The sequence below is a fragment of the Rousettus aegyptiacus genome, unplaced genomic scaffold (assembly GCF_014176215.1).
Source record: "Rousettus aegyptiacus isolate mRouAeg1 unplaced genomic scaffold, mRouAeg1.p scaffold_m13_p_6, whole genome shotgun sequence".
NCBI classification, from domain to species: Eukaryota; Metazoa; Chordata; class Mammalia; order Chiroptera; family Pteropodidae; genus Rousettus; species Rousettus aegyptiacus.
The window spans coordinates 78,236,386-78,260,322 of record NW_023416309.1 but is presented as its reverse complement, the minus strand read 5'-3'; the positions used below and the strand labels follow the sequence as shown (position 1 = coordinate 78,260,322).

At 46.0% G+C, this 23,937-nt stretch overlaps 1 protein-coding gene and 1 pseudogene across 1 annotated transcript in view; both read left to right on the top strand.

The window, feature by feature from the left end:
- Positions 1 to 23,937, top strand: part of RPH3AL (rabphilin 3A like (without C2 domains)) — a 96,338-nt gene that overhangs the window by 56,464 nt on the left and 15,937 nt on the right. Inside the window, 1 exon segment of the mRNA XM_036223434.1 lies at positions 15,912 to 16,086. Coding sequence (XP_036079327.1) covers positions 15,912 to 16,086 — 175 coding nt within the window.
- Positions 20,457 to 20,575, top strand: LOC118604077 (annotated as a pseudogene).

The window sequence follows — 23,937 nt, the reverse complement described above, 5'->3', positions numbered from 1 at the left end:
GAGACAGAAAGTAGAGTGATGGTTGCCAGGGGCTGGGATTGGGGGAATGAGGAGTTTGTGTTTAATGGGCACAGCATTTCAGTTTGGGAAGACGAAAAGGTCTGGGAAGGGTGGGGACGGTAGCACATCAACATTTAATGCCTTCAGACTGGACTGTACACTTAAACATGGTTAGAATGGTAAATTTTATGTATATTTTACCACAGTGAAAAAAGAAAAAAAAAGGAGACTGTCCAGGGTGGGCTTCTGAGAGGAGGCGAGCAAAGACCTGAAGGGCGGGGCTTGGAGAGGGCGAGGGCTCTCTGGGGAAGGAGTGACCCAGGATGGGGAAATGTCTTGCCCTGTGTTCACAGAGCAGCCTGGAGCCAGCAAGATGCCCCACCTTCCACAGGCTGCATCCTGGCTTCCCCTGAAGGGTTGGTCCCAGGAGGCTCTTTGGCCATGGGGAGGAGGGAGATGGATTGATGTGGTCCAATAGAAAGCCCTTTGGCCCATCGGGAACATGGCCACAGCTCCTACTGTTTGGCCCTGTCTCCCCACTGGCACCCCCGCCACACACACACACACACACACACACACACACACACACACTCTTAGTCATCTCAAGGTTTCAGCGATGTATGGGGTTGGAGACCCTGAGTACTGTGTGACTGATCTTGAGAACAACAAGGTATGGAGTGGCTTCGCTGTCCCTGTGGGTGTGTTGATGTGACAGCGTCCTGACAGCACAACCCAGCTCACCCTCCTTGCCCTCACCCCACTCCTTGGTCGGCCTCCAAAACCTGTTTTTCCTTAATGTGATACCCTCCTGTTCGTGCCCCTGGGGAGGTGGGTGAAAAGCCAGGGAGAAAACATCTGAATTTGGTCATTTCCTTGCGTTAATTTGATTAAAGTTTGGATTATCAGATTTTCCTGCCCACTTTTCAGCTGCCCCATGACATTGGCTTGCATGGTTGTGCCCCTCCCCCTAGCCAGCTATCTCAAAGATGGAGACTAGGGAGCAGAATATGGCTCCATCAGGAAGGATTTAAACTTCTAGCGAATGTCAGGCCTGGGAAAAACACACCCATCCCCTCTCCTAAGGAAATAATCAAGTCACCTGTCCTACTCTGGTGCCAGAATATCCCTCTGTGAAACAAGGAAGCAGAAGAGACCCACCTCTGTTGGGATCCTTCCCTAGGCCAGGCATGGGGCTCTATGTCCCCATTTTCCAGCCTAATGGAAGCTCTAGGACCTTAAGTGACACAGGAGGGACACACAGAGCTGGGACTTGACCCTGGGCTGTCTGACAGGCTCTTGCCATTAGGGTAGCATCTTCCTCCTGATTTCTAGCAAGACAGCGACCACTACCTACCTTCAGGAATACGTTCTCAGCCCTTCCCATCCCAGAATGGCCTGCAGGCTGGAGAAAGACAGGACAGAAAAGCTAGCCCTTCACCCTCTCTCCCTTCAGTTGCCAAATCTGTGATCCCCAGCTCTCTGGGTGGCTCCTGGGTCCCTGTTTCACTTCTCCTCGCCCTGACTTTGTAAGTTGTTACGGTCCAGACTGGGCTGATGCACCCACAACTGAAGCCCAGCCTGGCCCTGACCATTATCTATTTGCATCTCTGAACCTGGCTTTGGGTACCAGCACCTGGTTGTTCCCTTGATCCTTGAACTTTGCCTGCTGCTTCCATCCCTGCATCAGCATGAGGGTTGTGTTATAGTTACGCCCAGCTCCTGATGCTCCCTGCTTATAGACTAAATCACAGAGGCCTGTCCAGATGCTCCCAGCCGGTTCATCTCCACGTTGGGCCTGGCTCCTCATGAGGGTCATCTCCTATGCATGACGCTCAACCTTGCATCCCACTCCTAGCTGTATGACCTAGAGAACCTCTCACGTGTAGTCCCCCGGAAACAACCAAGAGTACACATAGGAGCATTTTTTTTCTAATAGCAAAGACCTGGAAACAACCCAAATGACCTTTCATGGAGGAATGTATAAATTGTGGCTATGAAAGAATATACAGGAGTGAAAATGAACTCCAGCTTAACTCACCAAAGGATGAATTAAAAATATAATGAACAATAATAAAAATCCAGTCACCGAAGAATACATGCTTCAAAAATATGATGTTCAAAAACAATGATAGAAAATATTTTACTATTTACTAAGGCAGGGAGGGCTTACAGGGACATCTCAGATCTGGTAATATTTTCTTGATGAATTCACAGGTGTTTACATCAATGTGGTTCTTTGAAATGTACTGTTTTCATACATGCCTTTCTGTGTATGCTAGATTTCACAGGCACACACCCAAAAGATAACAGAAGACCACTAAAATCAGACCCCCAAAAAACCTTGAATCAGTGAAGTGGAGAAAAACCATTAAAGCCTCTCAGGATGCAGGGGTGTGGAAGACCTGAAAACTGTAAGGGAGACAGTGCCGAATCCGGAAGACATAGTAGACAATGGAACCTCAGAGTTGTAGGTTTTCCCCCAGAAGGAACAAGACCAATTGGAAATGAAGCAGTAATCAGATCCATAACTGAAGAAAGTGTCTCCAATTTGAGACCATCCCCCCACAGTCCCCACCGAGTAGGGGTCAGCCCAGAAATGGTTTCACATTGGCTTTGGAATATGTTTCTGAGATTGTGTTAAACATAGGATGTTTGTTGTTCTGGGAATTGAATCAGAATCACCAAGCTTTTCTAAAAAGACCTGCCCGGATATAATTCGCCTGTCCGTTTTTCTGATCCAGCCCTATTCATTTCCTGTGGGAGACCCACTCCATCTGGGAACAGAGGCTCGCTTCACAGCCAAACACTGCTGTAACACGTTTACCCTCTCTCAGATCTGTGTTGGAACAGGGAAGATCATTAAATATTTGGGATTCAAAGGGGTTTCATGCTGCATGCAAATGAAGAATAAGAGGAAGCAGACATGCAATGTTGACGAAGCAAGTCATTAACACCAGTAGTGAAAGCGCCCTTAGCTTGCATGGATGTGTGGAACTTGCAAGACCATTTTGGACAAAGGAATAGACAGCATGTGGGGCCAGAGAGAGCAGGAAGATAGGGGTCCCTGTTCTCACTGTCTTACCGGGAAATGGGGGACAGGGGCTCCCCTTAGAGGCACAGACCCTGAGCGTGGGCCATGGGATGGGGAAGGGATGAGGCCAGACTTGGAGGCTGGCCTGCCCGCCCTAGAGGTTCTTCCTGACCCAGGGCACACAGCCCACAGGCATGGAGAGCCATGTTTGGGGGTCACCTCCCTCTGAAGCTGGCAAACACTGCTCAATTGTAATAGTGCAGAAGCTTCACAGGGCCCCAGCCCCTCGACAGGGGTTAATAGAAGCCAAAGCCTTTCCTCTGGTTCTGAAACAATCTAGCCAAAGTGTTGAAATTATCTGTCAAGAAAACAGCACCCTCACAGTATTTTTTCTCACTGCATTTTTTCCTTTCCACTGCGCTGGCGATTGCCTGCCTCCCAGACTGGCCTGCTTGCTCAAAAACCCACTTGAAATAAAGAGGAAATTCACTCATGTCCTGGTGAGAGCTCATGCTCTTGGGCAGAGCAAGGGGCAGATGTGCACTCTGTCTTTGCTGGGGCTTCATTTCCAGCCCATCTTCGAGAGAAGAGAGAAAGAGAGTGGGAGAAGGAGAGGGGGGGGGGGAGGGAGGGAGGGAAGGAGAGAGAGGGAGGGAGAGAGACAGGAGAGAGAGGTTTTAAAATGATATTTAAAGTGATAGCCATTAAAATGCAAATACTCAAATGGTCCTGGGAGAGGCCTCAATTAGCTTTCAGCTAGCTAACACCTCGATTCAGAGTTAGCTCTTAAGAAGGGATTAGTGAACTGTCAGAACCTAACAGGGTGGGAGGGGAGCTCTGCTCCTGCACTTCTCCTTTAAAGTCCTTGGTGGACTCCGGATTGCTCATGGGGGCTCCGCTGGGGCTCTCTGCACTGCAGATAGGAAACCACCCCAGAATAGAGTAGCTCCTGACAGCAGAGCTCTCAGGTGGTAGAAAAAAAACAGAGCCAGGCTTTCAGCCTTTGTGGTTTATGCCACAGGCCACCCACCTACAAGAGCATGTGAACTTTCCTTTCCCTAGCCCGATCTTAGCACACAGGAGGTACTGAATAAATGCCGTTCAAGTGAATACCGACTCCGTCTTCTGAAGTTGTTCGCATGCATCTTTCTGAGGGAGAGGAGGCAAGCAGTGAGGGAAGATGGCTGTTCTAAAACTTGGTTCCACTAAAAAAGAAAAGAAAAGAAAAAAGGCAAGAACAAGGAAAAAAAATTAAAACAAAACAAAAAGGGAGTGTGGTATGGGGGAAGGAGGTGGAGAGGAAGGGAGGAAGGGAAAGTAAAAGAAAACTCAGAAAATCAAGTATTTCAGTACTACAGACCTTTTCCCTAGTTTTAATTCTGTTAGTCGTCTTAGACAGACAGGTATATAAATTCATTTATAACTTAAAATTTTACAAACCAACATTTGTGTCATTGCTTATATTATAATAGAAAGTATCTATTAACTATAACTGAGGGCACCGCCCAGCTCCTTGCCATGGAGAATGAGGAACCCAGTGCTTTTTTCCCAGCCACTTCTTGCTTTTCTTTGAGACAATCTGGAAATTGAGATCAAATTATTATTGTTAACTGATTATTTTATATCTACTTTTTAAGCATCTTTTCGTTCACATTTTTATTATTTTATAGTTATATTTGCATTAGTTACTTAGACTGAATTCTGTCTTTATTTCATTGCTCACTATGAACTTTCTGGTATCATGAGTTCCCCATTCTGGAGCTTTTTATTTTAATTCATCTGTTGGTTAACTGAACTATACTTTCGAGCAATTTTTTAGGGAGACTGGATGCATCTCTGTTTTCTGTTTTTGCTGATCCTCAGTACTTTCCTGGGATAAGAATCATAGCCATTTTCCAGATTACAGAGGCAGGCAGAGGTACCCTCCTAAACACTGAGGATGGCAGTTCCCAAGGTTTTTCCTGGGCTGCCTCTGTGTGGTTACAGATTCCTGAATCAGTCGTTGTGACCTGCTTCCTTCCTGCCTCACTGAACAAACATACAGAGTCACATCCATGCCACACACAAACTACATGCATTCTGAGTCTCCAACCTACTTGAGTAGTCAGAGCTTTGAAGTAGGATGGTCCCAATCTGGTGTGAACAACAGATAGTATTTCTGACATTAAATAATACTAAAATCAGATGTGTATGTTACATTAGCACATCTCATGTTAACTTGCCTTGCTCAGTATCAGCTTGTTGCCTTTGGCTATAATCGTGACTTTTTATACTCAGCTTGTCACCACGGAAACCTGGTCAGAGGGTACTGCCCAGCTAGCTGTCTTTGAGAGCAGCATCCCTTCTAACCAACAGCATGACAGGAAGGAAGGTCCCTTCCTGTTTTTCTAGGGATCCAGCTCCGCCTGCCTTTATTGCTGGGAAGCCTGGTTCCCTTTTGAAAAACTGTCCAGATTTTTACCATCGTCAAAATTCTAACTCCTGAAGGTTCGGTGAGTACAGGTGACATCCATGGGGGAACTTGTTTTTCTTCAGGGACAGAAATTGCAGTGTTATGAACTTGTGTTGTTTTCAAACTAACTTTTAGTTGACTAAGTCTTTTTCTGTCTTGCTCCACTACAAAAATTTTAATTACTGAGTTCTTTTCCTTTCCCGAACTACCAGCTGTAAAAGAAAAAGGGGTCATACACCTGACAAGTTCGGGAGGGGGGTGGGGGCGGGGCATGGCAGGCCTTACCAACTGGGTGACCAAAAGTAACCACACAGGATGGTCTGATCACAATTCCTAATTGGGCAGGCCATGGCAGGTAGTCATGTCCCAGGCCTATAGCTTCCTGAGCAAAGGCCAGTCTTTACCTTAAGTGAGCCCTGCCCATTGTTCTTGTGCATCTAGGATGACAGACCTTTGAAATGCCAGAGTAATTTTCTTTTCTAGACCCCTGGAAGGCGCAACTGCAGATGCCAGAATACTAGACCACAGACCCCCTCATTGTTATCTTGTTCCCTCACATCCTCTCTATGTACTGTAAATGTTAATTATTAACTATCCTGCACCCACCAATGTGAAAGTGTGTTTCTCCATTTTGCTTTTTATTCACCCCTAGAGATTTTCCTGCTTCGCTTTCTGCCGCCTCCTTAATCAACCACCAAAGGACTTTATGTACCTTCCTTACTGTTTTCTCCTTTGATTCTAAATGCATAAAAGGAAGTACAGAACTGCCCTCCTCTAGAACATTTGCTCAGTGCATCAAGCTCTTGCTTCTGGGCACGTCCTCAAAAATTTGGCTCAAATAAACTCTTATACAACTTTTTTACACATTCGAACAGTCTTTGGTCGACACAGCTTTCTTCCCTTAAGTCATCCCTAGATTCAATATTCCAGCCAGAGACTGTCCCGACTCCCCACCACAAGTAAGCCTGCCGTGCAGCCCAGGGGGTTAATAACACTGGTACCCAGTCACCAATCTGTTACACTTTAATTTTAATCAAACTAACCCATGCACATGGTTTTAAAAAATTCAGTTGTCCTAAAGAGCTTATGCTGAAGAATGGCAGTCACCTGCCCAGCCCTCCCTCCCCCAGCCCATCACACTCAGACCCCTTCTTTTATTCAGTTCACAAGATAGCTCTTGCCATGACTTTCTTGATATATCAACTGTAGGTATTCTCTATTGACTCTGCTCTGATAGGTGAGGAGCTGGCTAGCGTGGACTACTCCGCTTCCTCGCTCTTCTTTATTTTTGGTACTTTTATTATTTTTAGCTCTTTGATTAAATTTGTAACTTTCTGTAATATTTGCCTTTCTTCTTCCGTCAACTCTGACAGTCACACCTCAGCTCCTTCTCTATGAGTTGTGAGTATGGATGCCTCCATTCTTCCCTCCTCTACTCTCACCTCCCTCCTTTTCTAAATTATACCTTTACTAATAGATTTCCAGGTTGTACATTTAGATTATTCTTTAGCCATAATTAATTCTTCTGCGCTTTTGCAATTTGTGACCAAGTGAGAACACAGAGACTAATGCCGCTGAAAGAATTTATTGCTAATAGTTCCCAAAAGAAGGGGGTATGCCATGTTACCCAGGGCCACAAGGGGAAGCACCAGATTTAGTCAGAAGGCAGAAAGGAGTAAAGGGAAAGCTTGGGCAAAATCTTTATTAAGGTTTCTACAGGAAAGGCAATGCAGGGCAGGGTAAATATCTTGGGATTGGCCAGTTTGAATAGTTCTGACAGATGTTAGGGTGTAGAAACTATCCCTAGTTGTCTGGAACTTGGCCCTGGGTTGATTTAGGGCAAGGGGAATATTGGCCTGGTGTGTGAGAGTTACATAAAGAAGGTGGTTGGGAGTGTGGACTCGGGATTGGTTGGAGGGTTTGAAATATGACTTTTACATACCCGAAAAAGCTGTGTGTCACGGAAGATAACTAATAGCCAATAACTTTGGCTATTAGTTTGGCCCTGTAATTAATAGGAGCCAAATAAACAAACACCAAATCTAAGAAAACCCAATTAGAACACTTTGTCTCTAGGTCAGTGCTAAGAGTTGAATATCGATAAACGGCATTTCATTTCACAAGCCTGTAGACGGTTTGGGGAGAAGGTTAAGAGGGCGGGTTCTAGAAGGGCGGGCTCTGGAGGCAGACCGCCCAGGTTCCATTGGTCCTTCTGCTCTTCCTGTTTGTGTCACGTGTTCTCTCTGCACTGGATTCCTGATCTGTAAAATAGAGCTGATGACAGTACCAACCTCCGAGGATGCTTGTGAGAGTAAAGTAAGTCTTTATGTATAACATTTTTTGAATGGTGCCTGACACATACAAAGTACTCGTAATTATTAGGCATTAAATTTTTTATTACTTTGTCAACATTAAAAACCTCAGGGTCAAATGGTATATGAGGGTCACATTTTGATCACCGCCTGAACCACGAAAAGGAAAACGTCGCTAGTATCATGGTCAAATGAATTCATTTTTAACTCTTCGTTTCTTAAACCCATGTCAATATTTGGACCCCGACTTTCTGGTATGATTTTTAGTTTCTCCTGGAGATTTTTTTTTTGGTCCTTTTTTCTTATTGACAAAAGAATAATGACACCTTTTGTCCTTTTATGCAGCTTTTCAATTTTGCCTTCTATTGCGCAGAACCTTCTCTCTTTCTCTCAGAACCTTTCCTGTTCTAGCCTGCACAAGTTCCTGAAGGTGTCTTCTTGGAATTTCCCTTCAACTCACCTCTTGAGTTGGAGGCACTTTCCAGAATCCTCTGTCTTCCTCTTTCTTGTTTTTCACCTTTATTTTGCTGCAGCCTACCCTTAAGTAACTTCTTTAAAAGGGAATGTGCAAGGGAAACTTGGAGTCCTTGCAAGTCCAAAAATTTCTCTATTGTGCTCCTCATGAGTGATTGACGGCTCGATTAATAGATTCTGAATGCATAGTTTTTTAGCATCCAATGTCTCCAATCACAAGACTGATGCTGTTCTGATCCAGCTTTCTTTGAAGGAGATGTATTAGTTTCTTTCTGGAAGCTTCTAGAATTTTCTTTTTGTATTTGTAATTAAGTGATTTTATGAATATATGTCTATTGCTTTTTTATTTTTCATTTTTCCTGCCTTATAGTCAATAAAAACCTTTTAATCTAAAGACATGTCTTTCTTCAGCTCCAGGAATTTTTCTTCTTTTGTCCTCTCTTTCTGAGGCATCTACTATTAGGAATTTGACCCTTCAAGTTGAGCATTTTTGTCTGTCATTTCTTTCACATTTTTCTGTTTCTTCATCGTTGTGTTCCACATCCCAAATTCCCTCATTTTTATCTTCTAAAATTTATTTTATGTTTTTATATTTCTGCAGGGTATTTTTAATTTCTTGGAGCCTTTTGTTATTCTCCAATTTTTCCTTTTTCATAGTATGTTATTCTTATTGAGGAATGAGATTATATATTTAAAGTCCCTGAATTTAACTTGCCTAATATACTCAATTAATTAGCAACATTCTGATTGTTTAGGTGTGCAGGCTTAAATAGCTTAAAACATTGTCCTTTATTTGCTCACAACTCTGTAGTTTGGGCTGGGTTCAGCAGGGAGATTCTTTTGCTGGTCTCTCCCAGGTCATTTCATGGGCTGCAGTCATCTGACAGTTTGACTGGGGTGGAGGCCCAAGAAGGTTTATGTCTCTGCAGTCAGTGCTGGCTGTTGGCTGGGGTGTCTCGGTTCTTTCTCCTCTGCATGGCCTCTCATCCTCCAAGTACACTGGACTCAGCTGTCACACTATGGCATTAGTGGCGAGAAAGGAAGCAGCTGGGCCTCTTGAGGCCTGGTCACATGTTACTTCTGCCACATTCTGTTGGTCAAAGCAAGTTTCACAAGCCTAGATCAGATTCAAGGGATGGGGAAATAGGCTCTACCTCTTAACGGGAGGAAATCAAAATAGTTGGTGGCCATGTTTAATCTACCACACCTCCCAGGCAGCTTCTCCCTGTCTTAATCAGCTTGGGCAGCTCTAACAAAATACCATAGACAGGGGTGGGCTTAAACAAAAGGACTTTATTTCTCACAGTTCTGGAGGCTCGAAGTCCAAGATCAAGGTGCAGGCAGATTTGCTTCCTGGTGAGAGCCCTCCTCACACCTTGCAGATGGCCGCCATCTTGCTGTATCCTCACACAGAGGAGACAGAAGCAAGCTCTCTGGTATTTCTTTTTATAAGGACACTAATCCCATCATGGGGGCCCCACCCTCATGACCTCATCTAAATCTAATTACCTCCCAAAAGCCTAATTTCCAGATGCCATGACATTGGGGGTTAGGGTGTTATTCAGCCCATACCCCGCTCTAAGAGCCAGAGCTGCTCCTCAGTAACCTGAGTTACTTAAAGCCTTGGAATTTGGACTTATGTTTATTAGGTACCTGGAATGTGCTAGCATGTGCTGGGTGCCCTGGGAGGCTCTTGCTATCATGGAGCTTTTGATATGATGCAGAAAACAGACATGTAAACAGGTGATCATAACAATCTATGTGTTGCAATAAGAGACCTGCACAGTTCTATGGAAGCTTCTGGATTAATTTTCTAAAGGCTGGATTTCCTCATCCTAATCCAGGGAAGAGAGAAAGAACAGTGTGTACAAAGGCCTGGAGGCAAGGGCATCTTAGTGTGGACAGGGAATGAGAGTGGCTGAGGCTAGCTGATCCAGAGTGTGGGGGCGGGAGTAGGATTGAGATAAGACTGGGGAGGAAGGCAGGTGCTGGCAGAGTTCTGAGGTCTTGTTGACCATGCTGCAGAGTTTAGCTTCCTGTTAATGTTCCTGGGAGGCCAGCAGTGTGTGTGTGTGTGTGTGTGTGTGTGTGTGTGTGTGTGTTCCTGCCACTCTGCCAGGGTGGGTAGACCCTTTAAGATATTCTTTTTTAAAATGACCAAAGTTTAAGCAAGAAGACCTCTTTGTAACAGGCCATTTCCCATGGATTTTCAAGGCTGGGCCAGCCTGGAAGCTTGTTAAGCAGATAGAACATGGTCTCCCTGAAGACAGAGTCCTACATTGTGTCCTCTGGGGACAGCTCCTTTGCTTTGCCTTCTTCATTAGTTTATTCAGTCAGTCAGTCAACAACATTCTTGCCATGTACAGGCTCCTTGCTGTGTCCTGGGACTAGGCGATGGCCCAGACACAGCCCTGCCCTTGAAGAGCTCACGGCTTCTTTGTGTGTGAAGTGCTGTACCAGCAGTAGCACGTGGCTTCCAGGAGCACAGCAAATGCACTCTGGTTTTGCTCGAGGTGGTACGGAAGTCTTCCCAGGGGAAGTGTTGCTCCTTGATGGAGATGAGGATGAAGTGCACTCCAGGTGGGAAGAACAGCATGTACAAAGGTCACAGACTGTCCCCATGCTCCAACCTGTGAAGTGAGGGGCGGAGAGCCTGGACCCCTCACCTGAGTTCACACAGGTGCACTCCTGATTGCATGGGAAGTGGGGAGAAGCAATAACACACAGAGGGGGCAGAGCACTGGACAGGGACAGAGGCCACCCCCTCCCCATCCTTCCCAGTGGCTGGTCCCTTAGGCTTCTTCTTTCCAACAGGGCCTGGCAATTACCACCTACTCCAGCCACAGCCATTTAGGAAATGCCAGTGATTAGCGATTGTTATCATGGTAATTAAAATTCCCTGGGAAAAGCTTGGCTAATATCCATCAGTATCTGCAGTCAGTTTGTTCCGTGAGCTGAAATCATAATGAAAACCTGGAAGCAGAGCACAAATCTGTGCTATGGGAGGATTTAAAGCTGTTGGCCACCCCGGGCAAGTGCTATGGCGGCTGTGCAAGTCTTTTCTCATTAAATGGCGTTTTCAAGGCTGGCTGCTTTTGCTAGCCTTATCACAGCAAACCACACATGGGGGGCAGTGTGGGGCTTTGCAGGATCACACATCTTTTTAAGAAAGTGAACCTTTTCTGATCTGTGGCAGGGTGGGAGGCTTTTCCCACTGCTGGGGGAAGGGGCCAGGCAATGGTGCCAGGCAGTGGGTGATGGGCCTGATTGCATGGAGCAGAAATCACATGATTAAAAGCTACTTTTATGTTTTGCAGGATGGGGGTGGGCAGGGACGTGAGAAAAGGTCTGAGGATGTGCATGGATTGGCATGGGGGGAGGAGGAGCGGCTGCTCAGAATTCAGCCCAGCTGGGATCTTTCACGCCTCACCTCACCAGTCCTGCTCTCTCATGTGGAAGGCACTTCCCAAAATACCGACAGTGTGTCTTATATACCTCCACCCAGGTGCCCTCTGTATCAGGTGATGCACCTGTGTCTGCCTGTTGCAAGGACTCAGAAAGTGCTGCTCTTTGAGCTGGCCCAGGATCACCAGCCAGTCTGGTATGGTCTGGTCTCTGCCCACCGTGATGGCATCAGGCCTTCACCTGGACGACAGTGCTAACGCAAAAGAAGCAGACAGACCCCAGACCCTGTTCCAATGGACTCACAGGAATGACTGACCTCCCCACTGGATCCTGGGGAGGCACTGCAGGCCTGGCAGACCCATGAGGTCATTGCCTCTGCTGAGTATAAATATCGGGGTGAATTATATGAAATTGACAGGGAGGGGTTAATATGTCAGGGGAGTTAAATGCCATTAAAAAAAGTTGAATATCAGCAGTTTCATGCAATTCAAGCTAATACTTTAAATTCTGTGCTCTTTAAACTATTTTCCAAAAGCACTTGACTGATCAGTGGTTTTTAGGTAGAGAATAGGGTTTGAGATGGATCGTTACAACAGGAGGTGAGGCCGATGGTGTGGGGCCCACTGGTTGTGATATGTCAGGTTGAGCAGCGGCAGCTGGGGCTGATGTTTAAAGAAGTGCTGAGACTATGCTGCTCCGTGTGCCCTGGAGTTCATGGTCAGGGAGGTTCACGGAGCTTGCGCCGCATGGGCAGACCCTGTGGGAACTTCCTGTTTATCCCTTCTGTAATCTGAAACAGTAAAGCCATTTGATGAATTATAAGAACTTGTATAAAACCCACAGGCCACTTCCTCAGAAATGCATCAGACTTTATGGATTGGTGCACCTTCTAGCAAACAACCCATTTCAGCCATCTAACAGTCAGGAGTGTGCTAGGAGCTCGAAGATACAGTGGTGAGCAAAAGTACCTTGATGCTCCCTCATGGGTGGTAGACCCTTATGGGAGAGACAGATAAAAATGAAAGGACCAGCAAAAAGGTGGAAGCAATCCGAGTGTCCATTGATGGATGAGTGAATAAACTAACTGTGATGTTTACCTACAATGGAATCTTATTCAGTTTCAAATAGGAAGGAAATTCTGACACACATTGCAACATGGATGAACCTTGAGGACATTATGCTAAGGGAAATAAGCCAAATATGGCCTCAGCTCCACAGGAAAAGCGCAGAGGCTGTGAGATGAGGGCTCACTGAGCATCAGTGATGTGCTTGGCTCTGTGGTGTCCCCAAACACTGCTCGGTAGCGTTTTTTGGTCTTTCCCAATAAAAGCCACACAACAATGAAGCCACATGTCTGAGTGACCCTCAGGATTGTCCCATCTACTCCCCTTCAAAGAGGGCCTTGGCTGGCCAGGCATGAAGGCAGTGTGCCCTCCACCGGAGACAACGTGCCTCAGGGGCAGCAGCAAGGTCCCCATCCTCCATCCTGTAGCACCTAACTCTGGCGACCTTGGGACCTGACAAAGGCTCCCCAAGCCCACCCCTCCGTGGCCACTGCTCCTGAGTGGGGCCCCAGACCAGACTCCACATCCCACCAAGAAGTGCAGTGTGGGGTCCCTGCCCGGAAGACACTTAGCACCCCACTAGAGATTTGACTTTTCTTCCTGGAGAAGAAAATACACATCATCATCTAAATGTACACACATCCCTCAACCTGGCAGTTCCAATCCCTAGAATGTCTCCTAAGACAATAACTGACACCTGTCTGATGATATGCCTGCAAAGTGATGGTTACAGCACTGCTCATAGAGTGAAAAATTGGAAACAATGTAAATGTCCTTCAGCAGAGGGCTGCTTTAATTAAGTTTAATAAATCTAAACTATAGAGCCATTAAAACATAATGGTGGAGACTATTATTAACACAGAACAGCTGCTATGATATATAGTTAAATGGGGGCAGAAACAGGTTACATCTATATGATCCTGTTCTTCTAAAAAAAAAAAATTTGTGTATATGCCCAGAAAAGGGTGTAAAGAATTCACAGCATGTGGCAATATTATGAGTAACCCAAAGTTTCTTCACTTTACTTTTTTGTTATTGTCCTAATATTTTATGCCATGTATATGTGTATTTCTCCTCTCAGGGGAAAAAAGAAAAGACAAAACATCGTAGGGAGTAGGGGAGGCAGTGCAGTTCAGGTTCTAAGCCCACCAGGCCCCGCTATTCACACTTGGTGCTCTAGGGATTGCTTCATTTGGTCCCCGGGAGTCCCAGCCCATGTTGGGGGCAGGGGCAAGAGGTCGGCATGCTCGGGGGAGGGCAGGCAAAGCCAGCACTGATGGATGCACAGACCTTCACCCAGCAGAGGGAGGCCGAATGAGCCCTTTGCCAGCCCCTCTGTGGCCTCTGGGCTTGGGCGCCTGTTCTCAGGAGCCACACAGTACCTCTGCAGGGACAGGGTAGCCTTTGGTGACAGCTGCTTGTATTCATTTTCCCTCCCTGTATGGCACTTCCATCCTCTCTAGGTGTCCAGTCTGCAGGACATAGTGTCCATGATGATGACTCATTGAAGATTTTTTCCTTACCCAACCACAATTTAATGAGCCTCGACTTTGCATCTGTAAACTGTTGGGAGGAGGTTCTGCAGCCTCCAGTGTGGAGTAGAGGCCAGTAGAGTGGTGGGCTGGCCTTGGGCAAGTTGCTTAACTTGTTGGAGCCTTAGTTTTCCCATCTGGAAAATGGGCTGATAATAAAGCTTCCTCAAAGAACTCTTATCACCAGATGCCTCAGGGAATGTGGGAAGAGACTTTAATTGTGCAGTTTGTGAATTTTAGATCGTGTGCATGCGTTACCAATTCAAATAAATAATTATGTATTGTAGGAGGACTGTAAGAGGATCAAAAAGGGTTTTTCAAAGGGGCCCCATGAAGCATTCTTTCCACTAGACGTGTTCTGTGTTATTCAAGAGCTACACAAAGCTGGCCCTTCCACACAGGGTAGCTGGGAGGGAGGGATGAGCGATCCATGCCAGGGATAGGTTTTGGACCCTGTGGTCCTGTGCCTGGCGCTATGGGGCAGTAAGAAGCAACTGCTGTCTAACTGGAGAAATAGATACACAACACTCAACAAGAGAACAGTCAGTACTATATAGTGAAGTGCTGGGTTTATGCAGACCCATGACTAGGGTTGAGTTTCTCCAGGAAAACCTGCTGAGTAGGTTACAAGTGGAAAGCACTGTATATTCCTTCATCCTGTTGGAGAACCCTGTGCACAATGGCATACAGGGCTCCAAGAAGTCCTGCGGTAACAGAGCTTGGTTTAACCTAGTGCTTCCCAGTGTACATAAGCAGGAACCTTTTTTTTTTTTTTTTTTTTTTTTTTGCATTACCCCTGTTAATAATATCCCACAGAACTAATATGGTGCAGAGGAAATTTGGAAGTTCTGGCAGTGGAAAACAGTGTCCTAGAGAGAATCAGGGCAGACTCTGGCCTACTTTTGAGTATGGGACTTTGTCTACTGGTTATAAAGCTTTCCGTATTTGTCAGCCGAGAGGAGGAGGGAGACACTGGCAATCATGAGCATCCCGGCTGTCGCGTGGCTGTCTGTGTCCAGCACTGGGCCTATGTTCATTTGCGAGTCTGATCCTCATGGTAGTCCTGTGAGATGGGTCCTGTTCCTACATCCGCCTACTGGTGATGAAACTGAGGGTCAGAATGTGCCCCAACTCACAGCTGCTAGGTGACAGATCCAGGATTCAAACCCAGCAAGTCTGCTCTGAAAGGCCAAGGCTTCCTCTTCCTTCAAAAGGTTACATCATTCCTTCACACCTTCCCACTCTTCTTATTAAATAGCCCAAATGTATTTCCTTCATCAGAAAAGAGATTAGGGAGCTGGATGTTGTTTAAAGTAGGCGTCGAGTTCAGAGGCCTTTCTTGTCTCAGCCGCTGCTATGAATTCCACTCTGTGGTTCTCTCTGAGATTCGGGCCCTCTCTCTGCCTGCTGCAGATTGTCTCATCTCAAGGACCGATCCAGATAGCTTCCAGTACCATGCATGGCCCATCCCACCTCTTCCAGCCACTTGTCACTCTGCCCGAGTCTCCAAGGGAAGTAGCATCTATTGAGCACTTTGCAACTTTGCTCCAGGAGGGGAGGGTGGGCCCAGGTAGGAGCTCAGTACAGAGAAGGCTGCTCTGTGTCTCATGCTCTAAGCAGGTGTCTTCCCCCACCCCTCAGGTCTGGAAGAGGTCGGGGGCCTGGTTCTACAAAGGGCTCCCCAAGTACATCCTACCCCTAAAGACCCCTGGCCAGACTGATGATCCCCACTTACGACCTTTGCCTGTGGAGCCAGCCGAGCAAGAGCCCAGGAGCACTGAGACCAGTCGAGTCTACACATGGGCCCGAGGGAGAGGTAAGTCCCCTTTGCCCCTCTCCTGGGACAGCAATCAACGTTTGGGCCCTCAGCCAGCTAAGCAGTGCCACAGGCACCAAGCCAGTGCCTGCCATGCTCTCCGTGTGGCTCATACTGGTGTTTTGTCCCTCTCTGTGCCCTTGGCTCCCCACCTGCACCCATATGGGTGGCTGGACCACAGCACAGTGATGCTGGCAGCCAGAGGGGGCCATTTACAAACAAGCACTAATTTGGGGGCAGGGATGATGCACTATGGATTTTTGAAGACATGCAGTAACAGTTGAGGCTTTTTGCAGTCTAAAAATGCCCCTTTCCAAGGCAGGCCTGTACCGTCTCTTCTCAGTACATGTTTTGTGTCTTCCCTGGTCCTATGAGCAAAGTGACTTTGCACCCAGGGCCTCTTGGTATTTGCAGTGGTTGCACGGATGTGGGCGCTTCCCAAGTGGTCACCGTCAGAAGGGGAGCTCTGTCTGCCACACTGGTGATAATAATAGTACCTGGTGTGGCAGCCGGCTCTCCACAGCTTGCATGATGCTTTAGTACTCGTGATTTTACTTTCAAAGTTTCTGGTCTCACAAGAGTCTCTGAAAGTGGACAGGATAGGTGATTAGTAGCCCCATTGTGTAGATGAATAGCCTGAGGCCCAGAGAAAAAGAGGGACTTACTCAGCTGGTGTGTGGCAGAGCAGGATGCTGCCCTCTGGGCTCTGCTCCTTCTGCCCTAACGTGTCTGAGTTTCCGCCCCTGTCTCAGGTCTGAGGGTCCTAAATGAGACAAGGCAGCCAGAGGGTTGGGCTCATCCCGATATTAGGGCGATGGATCCAAAATAAAAGACGTGCAGCTGCTCTGAGGGGCTCCAGAGTGTCTCCATCTTTGGATTATGGCATAACATCGGACTGTCTTCGTATCATTTGGGGGTTTTTTATTGTTGTTGTTATTGTTACAAAAATAAGGCATGTTTATTACAAAATTGTGAAGGTTGTCAAGTGATATAATTTAGAAGTTAAAAATTCCCTGTAGGTCAGCCCTTCCAGACATAAGCTGGTATTAACAGCTGGGCATCTGTTCTCCAGATTTTTCCTAGGCATCACTTGGCTTTCTCTGCAGCAGGCCTTCCTTACTAATTCTGCTGGACTCTCTTTGCATTCTAATCTTCCTGAGTTTGACTACCCTGCCATCAATGCCACAGACAAGCCCTTGCATGGATCATGGACAAGTGCAGGTGAAGACTGGGCAGTCAGAGTCAGGGGAGCAGGCCCCCCTGGGGTGCCGTGGCTGGCTACCCCACAAAGGGAGCCTGGGGGAATTTGTTGGGGAAGTGGCTCCCTCTTCCCTTCTGTCCCATTTCCACCCTCAGAGCTGGGGCTTTCTCCCGTCCCAGCCCTGTCAGGGTGCATCTGTGTCCCTCAGATCAAGGGAAGAGATGCAACCATGGAAACAGAAGCTGGTAGACAGTTGGGTTTAGAATGTTGCTTCGAGTGAGCAGAGGAGGGGAGGCCCTGAGGCCCCACCCCAACGGGCCCTCAGTGTTCTGTCTACTCCAACATCAGCATGGTGCACACATGCACATACTCATGTACACACGTGTGCAGACACTCGCCCCTGGGGACGGGCAGAACCTCTGTCTACTCCTCAGCCACACAAACACAAATGGCCTTTTAATTATGTGGGTGAGGAGGTTAGTGGCCCACACGCTTTCAGGCAATACCGTTTATTAACCAAGTTTGCACCAAGGCCAGGCCAGGCTATGTGGAGGCCCCCTAGTGTGAACTTGGGCTCCCTTCGCAGACTGGGTTAGGAGCCCCCCAGGATCCCAGAGCAGAAGGCAGTGCTTCCTCCATGCCAGGTCCCATGCTGGGCACATTGCAGCCCTGTGATAATCCACAATTTAGTTCCAAGCAGGAAAAGATGGCCCAGACAGGTGGCCTATGTGTCTCACCCGGGGCAGCAGGACGGTGAGGGCCAATGGCCCTGGGCAGGTCATGGAGGCCCAGAAGGTGCCTGCACCCGCCCAGAGAGGGGTGTGCCAGGAATGTGTGGCGTGCATGTAGTAGGCAGGACTGACCTTGGGGAAACCCACAATTAGGGGGAGAGGGAGGAATAGGAGTTGGCAGGTGGCAAAGGAGGCATTGTGGGAGAAGCAGAGGGAAGTAGAGAGAGAGATTCCATGCCATGTAACCAAAGTGCCAGGGGTTTGCAAAAAGGGGTACTGGAAAGCCACCAATGAGCCAACTGTTCCTGACCCAACCCTGGCTGTACACTCACAGAGACACTTGGCAACAACCAGATACTTGTGGAGACCAGGGGCCCGGGCCAGCTGGAATCACCCTTACAGCTGGTCCTGAGCTTAGGGGCAAGCGGGGAGCCCTTCAGGAGGTCAGCCCCATGCTAGCCCTTGTGTGGTTTCCTGGTAGTCCACAAGGCCTCAAGTCTGTGGCAGCCCCTGGGAGGGCTCAGCCATGCCTGCCTCTGGGAAGCCCCTCAAGCTGCCAGGGGCTGCTGCCTCAGTCCAGATTCCTTTTCAGGCTGGTCTTGAGGCCTGCAGGCTCCTGGCAGCAGACATCCCCAGGAGGCAGCCGTGGGAGTCTGGCCCAGGCCATCACTGGGCCTTTCCAGACCACTGCTGACTAGGGAACTAGTCAGTATTTTCCCAGCTTTGAGAGTGGCTTCCCCTCTGGTACTCCCAGCCCTACCATCAATGGTGCCCAGGTGTGAGGCCGCTGACTGGGTCAGGGCTGAAGTGCGTGGTCCAGGTCAGTGCCTATCTAGTAAGCCGACCTTCATAGTACCCCTTTCAGCTGAAACTGAGCTTCGGGCCAGGTGGAAACAGTGACCAGCATTGGGGTGTGGGCTCACCACCACACTGGAAGCTGCATCCTGTGTCTGCCCTGAACAGACCAATATCTCAGCACATGGCATAGGAGAGGCATGGAATAGATGGTTATTAGATGGATAAGTGAACTACCCACCTGCTCCATGATATTTGAAAGGCCTATGGAAGGGTTTCATTAGGGCTTCCAGGCTCCCCTAGGTCAGGTCTGTTGGACAGCCCCAGGGCCATCATCCCCAGGCCCCTGCTTCCAGACACCCCAGGGCCATCATCCCCCTCCTGCCCAGCAGTCCCTGCTCGCTAGCATGGGACCTGATGCTGACACCAGCACACTGTCTCTGGCCCTCTTCATCACCCCTGGTTTGCTCTCTCCCTCTCTCTCCTTCTCTCTCTCCCTGCCTGGGAGAGAGAGGAGACCTGGGGCCCAACTTCTCCCCCCATTCCAACCTACCCCACTTTCTCTTACCCTGTTGTGAGAAGAAGGGTAATCAATAGATACAAGCCATGAACTTTTCAGTCCACAGAGACATCAAATGAAATGAAATGTATTGATGTTTCTGAAGCAGGTTCCTTTTCATCCATCTTTAAATTTTAAATTTTCTTCGTTAATTTTTAATTATATAAGAATACGTAATCTATTTAACAAGTAAATTCAAAGTATATGAAAAATTAAAATCTCTTCCCTTGCCCTCATCTCCAAACCCCTTTCTTCTTGTTCCTACAAACATATACTTAATATCAGGTTATTTTTTGTTCGGTTTGATTTTTGCTTTTGTTTTAACAAAAACAGGCTCTTATAACTCTGCATGTTGTATATCTTGGGTATCCCTCTTGGTTAATAGCTATAAATTTTACTTTCTTCTTTTTAATGGCTGAATAAAATCCCATCATATCATGTACTGTTATTTAATTATTCACCTATTGATGGACATTCAAATTGTTTCTGACTTTTTGTCACTGCAAGCAATAATAAAACATCCTTATATGTATATGATGCTTTTATTTTCAGGGGGTAGATTTCCAAAAATGGGATTGTGTGTTTTAAATTTCAAAAGACACTGCCAAATTATATTCCAAAAACATAGTCTTTTATACTCATTTATTTTTGCTCCCTTGCTTGCCATGACTATTATTGGCATTTATGATTTTGGCAAAAATGATATTTCATTATTTTAATTTGTACATTTGAGTATCTTCATATCTTTATTATTTATCAGTTATTAAGGTTTCCTTTTTTAAAAAAAATTGCCTATTTTAATCTATTGCTTATTTTTTATTAAATTATTTTCTCTTATTGATTTGTAGATACTCCTTATATGTTAGAGTAAATGGATTGCAAATATTTTTCTCCTTGACTTTACATTTTGTTTGACTTTAGTCTTTACTTATAGCATTTTGACATTCAAAATCTATTTTGCCATTCAAAAACAATTTTTTATTAATTTTTGTGAAGTCGAGTGTGGCTTTCTTTTGCCTTGTGATTTCTAGGTTGCCTGTCTTGTTTTGAAATGTCTTCCTCTCCAAGGTTAAAAAAATCTGCTAACTATAGCCATGCTACCCTGAACAAGCCTGATCCCGTCTGATCTCGGAAGCTAAACAGGGTCAGGCCTGGTTAGTACTTGGATGGGAGACCACCTAGGAAGACCAGGTGCTGTAGGCATTAAAAAAAAAAAAATCTGCTAAATAAAAAGTTGAAGTAATATAAGAATAAAAGGAAATTACTTAAATATGATAAAATTACCAAAAAAAGAGAAAAATCTAACACCAAATATCACATTAACTGATAAAGCACTAAAGCAGTGTTCCATCAAAATGCAAGTCAAGAATACCCCCATCATTGCTATCAAATAGTATTTTGTAGGATTTATCTAATGTAATAAGGCAAGAAAATAAAATAATCTGTCACTACTGGCAAAAAGAAGAAATTATCTTATTTGCAGATGATATGATTGTATGCCAAGAAAACCCAAGAGTGAGTACTAAAACAACCCACTAAGAATAATAAGAGAATTTGGGAAGCGATAGGATGCAAAGTAAATCAATAGTTTATACACCAAAAAACAATAATTGTACGCTATACCAACAAACTAGAAATAGAAATGGAAAAAATCCATTTATAATTACAAGAAAAATTATAAAATGCCTACAAACAAGTTTTAAAAGAGAATTATAGGTCCAACATGAAGAAAACTGTAGAATCTTATCACAGAACCAAAAGTAAGACATGAACAGAGAGGCAGATAAGAATCTTGGTCCCTCCAAATAAGTAAGTGTAACAACTATCTGATTCCCAGTGGAGTTTTTAGAGGAAAATGAACTGAAATGTTTTCACTACCCATTGGGTAAATAAAATGTGACATAATCAGACAATGGAATATTATTCAGCCTTAAAAAGAATGAAGTACTGGCACATGCTACGACATGGATGAACCTTGTAAACATTAGGTTAAGTGAAAGAAGCCAGAGACAAAATGTCATATAGTGTATGAATTCCATTCATATAAAATATCCAAAACAGGCAAATCCATGGAGACAGAAAGTAGATTAGTGACTGCTGGGAGCTGGGGAGGATGCGGAAAATGGGGAGTAACTGCTAATGCATATAGGGTTTCTTTTAAAAGTGATGAAAGTGTTCTGGAATTAGATAGAGATGATGGCTGCACTATGACTATATTAAAAACCACTGAATCGTGTACTTTCAAAGGGCAAATTTTATAGTACATAAATTATATTTTAATAAAACTTCATAAGAAAGTTAAAGAATATTTTAACAAAATGTTTATTTTTAAAAAATAGCAAGGGAAGAGTTGCCTGACCAAATGTTAAAGCTTACTATAAAGTTACGACAATCAGTAGAAACAGTATAGTATTGGCACTAGAATAAATAGATAAATGGAACAGAATAGAGAAATAATAGACCTGAAAGTGTATAGAAGCTGAACATTGGTAACTTTTCAATTCAGTGGGAAAATAACAGGTTTATTTAACAACTGGAGCTAAGATAATTAAATTTCCGCCCCATTCCATGTGTATCCAGAAACACACTGCAGATAGATTAAATTTCTAAATGTTAAAAATAACACAGTGAATGTATTCGACAAAGATTAGAAGTGGGTTTTTCTTTTCCCCCTGTGTATGAGCTGGCACCTGTAGGACAGGTGGGCTGACTATGTCGATTTGCTACTCACTCCCTTCGGACACTGGGTGTTGAATTGGGCCTTGCCTGGAGACCCTTTGGTGAAGCCTCTACAAGTTTGCCTATAGCAGGACATTTGTCCTTTCTTCAGGACGGGGTGGGAAACAGCATGACCTGAATTTCTCCTAGTGACTGGCCCTGACCTGGCTACCTCTGGGTAGAGGTCTCCACCTTCCCCTCCACCCTGATCAATCCCGATGGAGTGTGTGCTCCACATTACTTGTCCCTGGCAGACCATTACTCCATGTTGATGGCAGCAATAAAGTCAGTTTTTGCATGTTCCCAGGTCTCTGTTCCCCCTATGAAATATAGGGTATAAATGGTGGAGCCAGTACCTCAGGCTCTTGGATCTTAATCCCTTTAGTCCTAGGCCCAGCTATTCTACAGGCTTCTTTCCTTTGAGCTGGATTCCTACTCTTGAGCTGTATACAGAGTAGGGATTGGGTATACCATATTAACCTTGTATATTTGAGTATAAGAGATTATATATTTTTTTCTCATATACTAGAAAGCTTAGAAGAAGGCAACTGTAGCCTTGGTTCAGCAGCTTAGTGACGTGAGGATAGATGTCTTGCTCTTTCCCTCATGGTCACATGATGGTTGCTGCGGTTCCAGCCATCACTATAAAGAAAGGAAGAAAGATCAAAGGGGAAGCTGGAAAATCAAGTCTTTAGATTCTCTAGCCTCTCGTTATAATAGAAGCAGGCAAGTGGGGAGAGGACTGGTACTAGTACTGGAGGAGCCTGATTTCCTGTGTGAGCTGGAGAGCCGAATTTATCTGACCAAAGTCATTACGTGTGGAAATGAGTCTTAGATAGAATTTTGTGCTGCTCTATCTCCAGTGCCGAGGATACTTAACATGATGCGGCTGCTTCTTTTCTTCAGCCGCAGTGCTGTGACCAGGAGGCCACACCATCTGGGTCTGCTCTGTGACTGTTTTCTAGGATGTGTGTCCTTTTCTCAGATGGGAGCACAGAGCTGGGGCTCCTAGGAGACCGACCCCTGAATCAATGAGGCTTTGCTGTGTTCACCCCTCCCAGGGAGCCTGGGGCTGGGGAGGGTGAAAGGGCATCCTAAAGGCCTTTGTCACTGCCCTGTGGCCTGCCCAGATGAAGGGGGCCTTTCCACTTTACCCTCCATCCTAGACTCCAAAAAAACAGAAGCAGGTGCTTTGAGCTCCCTGTGACCATGGGGCAAATTCACTTCCCCATCTCCTTTGAAGCCTGGGTCACAGTCCCTCCCCAGGACCCTCCACAGGCATCCTCCCATATCCTTCCCTCAGTCATCCCCCGAGCAGAGCACAGGCTTCCTGGATGGATTTGAACAGAATTACACACTGGTTCACTTCAAGCTCTGTTCTGGAAAAGTACTTAGGTTTCAGATTTGTTCCAGTTGAGTAGTTTTAAGAAAAATAGGAATTTCATTATCGCTTCGTTGGTTCACTAGATTTTAAACGATTTTTTTAAAAATCCTAGACTCTGGTTCTGTTTGCAGCTCAGTGAAAGCAAGCTTCAAGGTTGTTTGGGTTGAACAGTCTGGTTCTGCTCAGGCTACAAATATATACCTGGGGCTGCCCTTCTCAAATGACCCCTCAGCTAACCTGCCCACCCCCCACGCCATCATCTCCTGTTCCCCTGGAGAAGCCGAGTCATTGGGTGCTGCACTGGCCTCAGCCAGAGCTCCATGACTCACGGTCAATATCTCATCTGATGCTCAGAACAGCCCATGGGACAGCCACAGACGGCAAAATTGACTTGAGGTGATGGATGAGCGGGGAGTCTGCCTAAGGTCACGTAGGCTGCGGCAAGAAGGCCTGGCACCCAGGT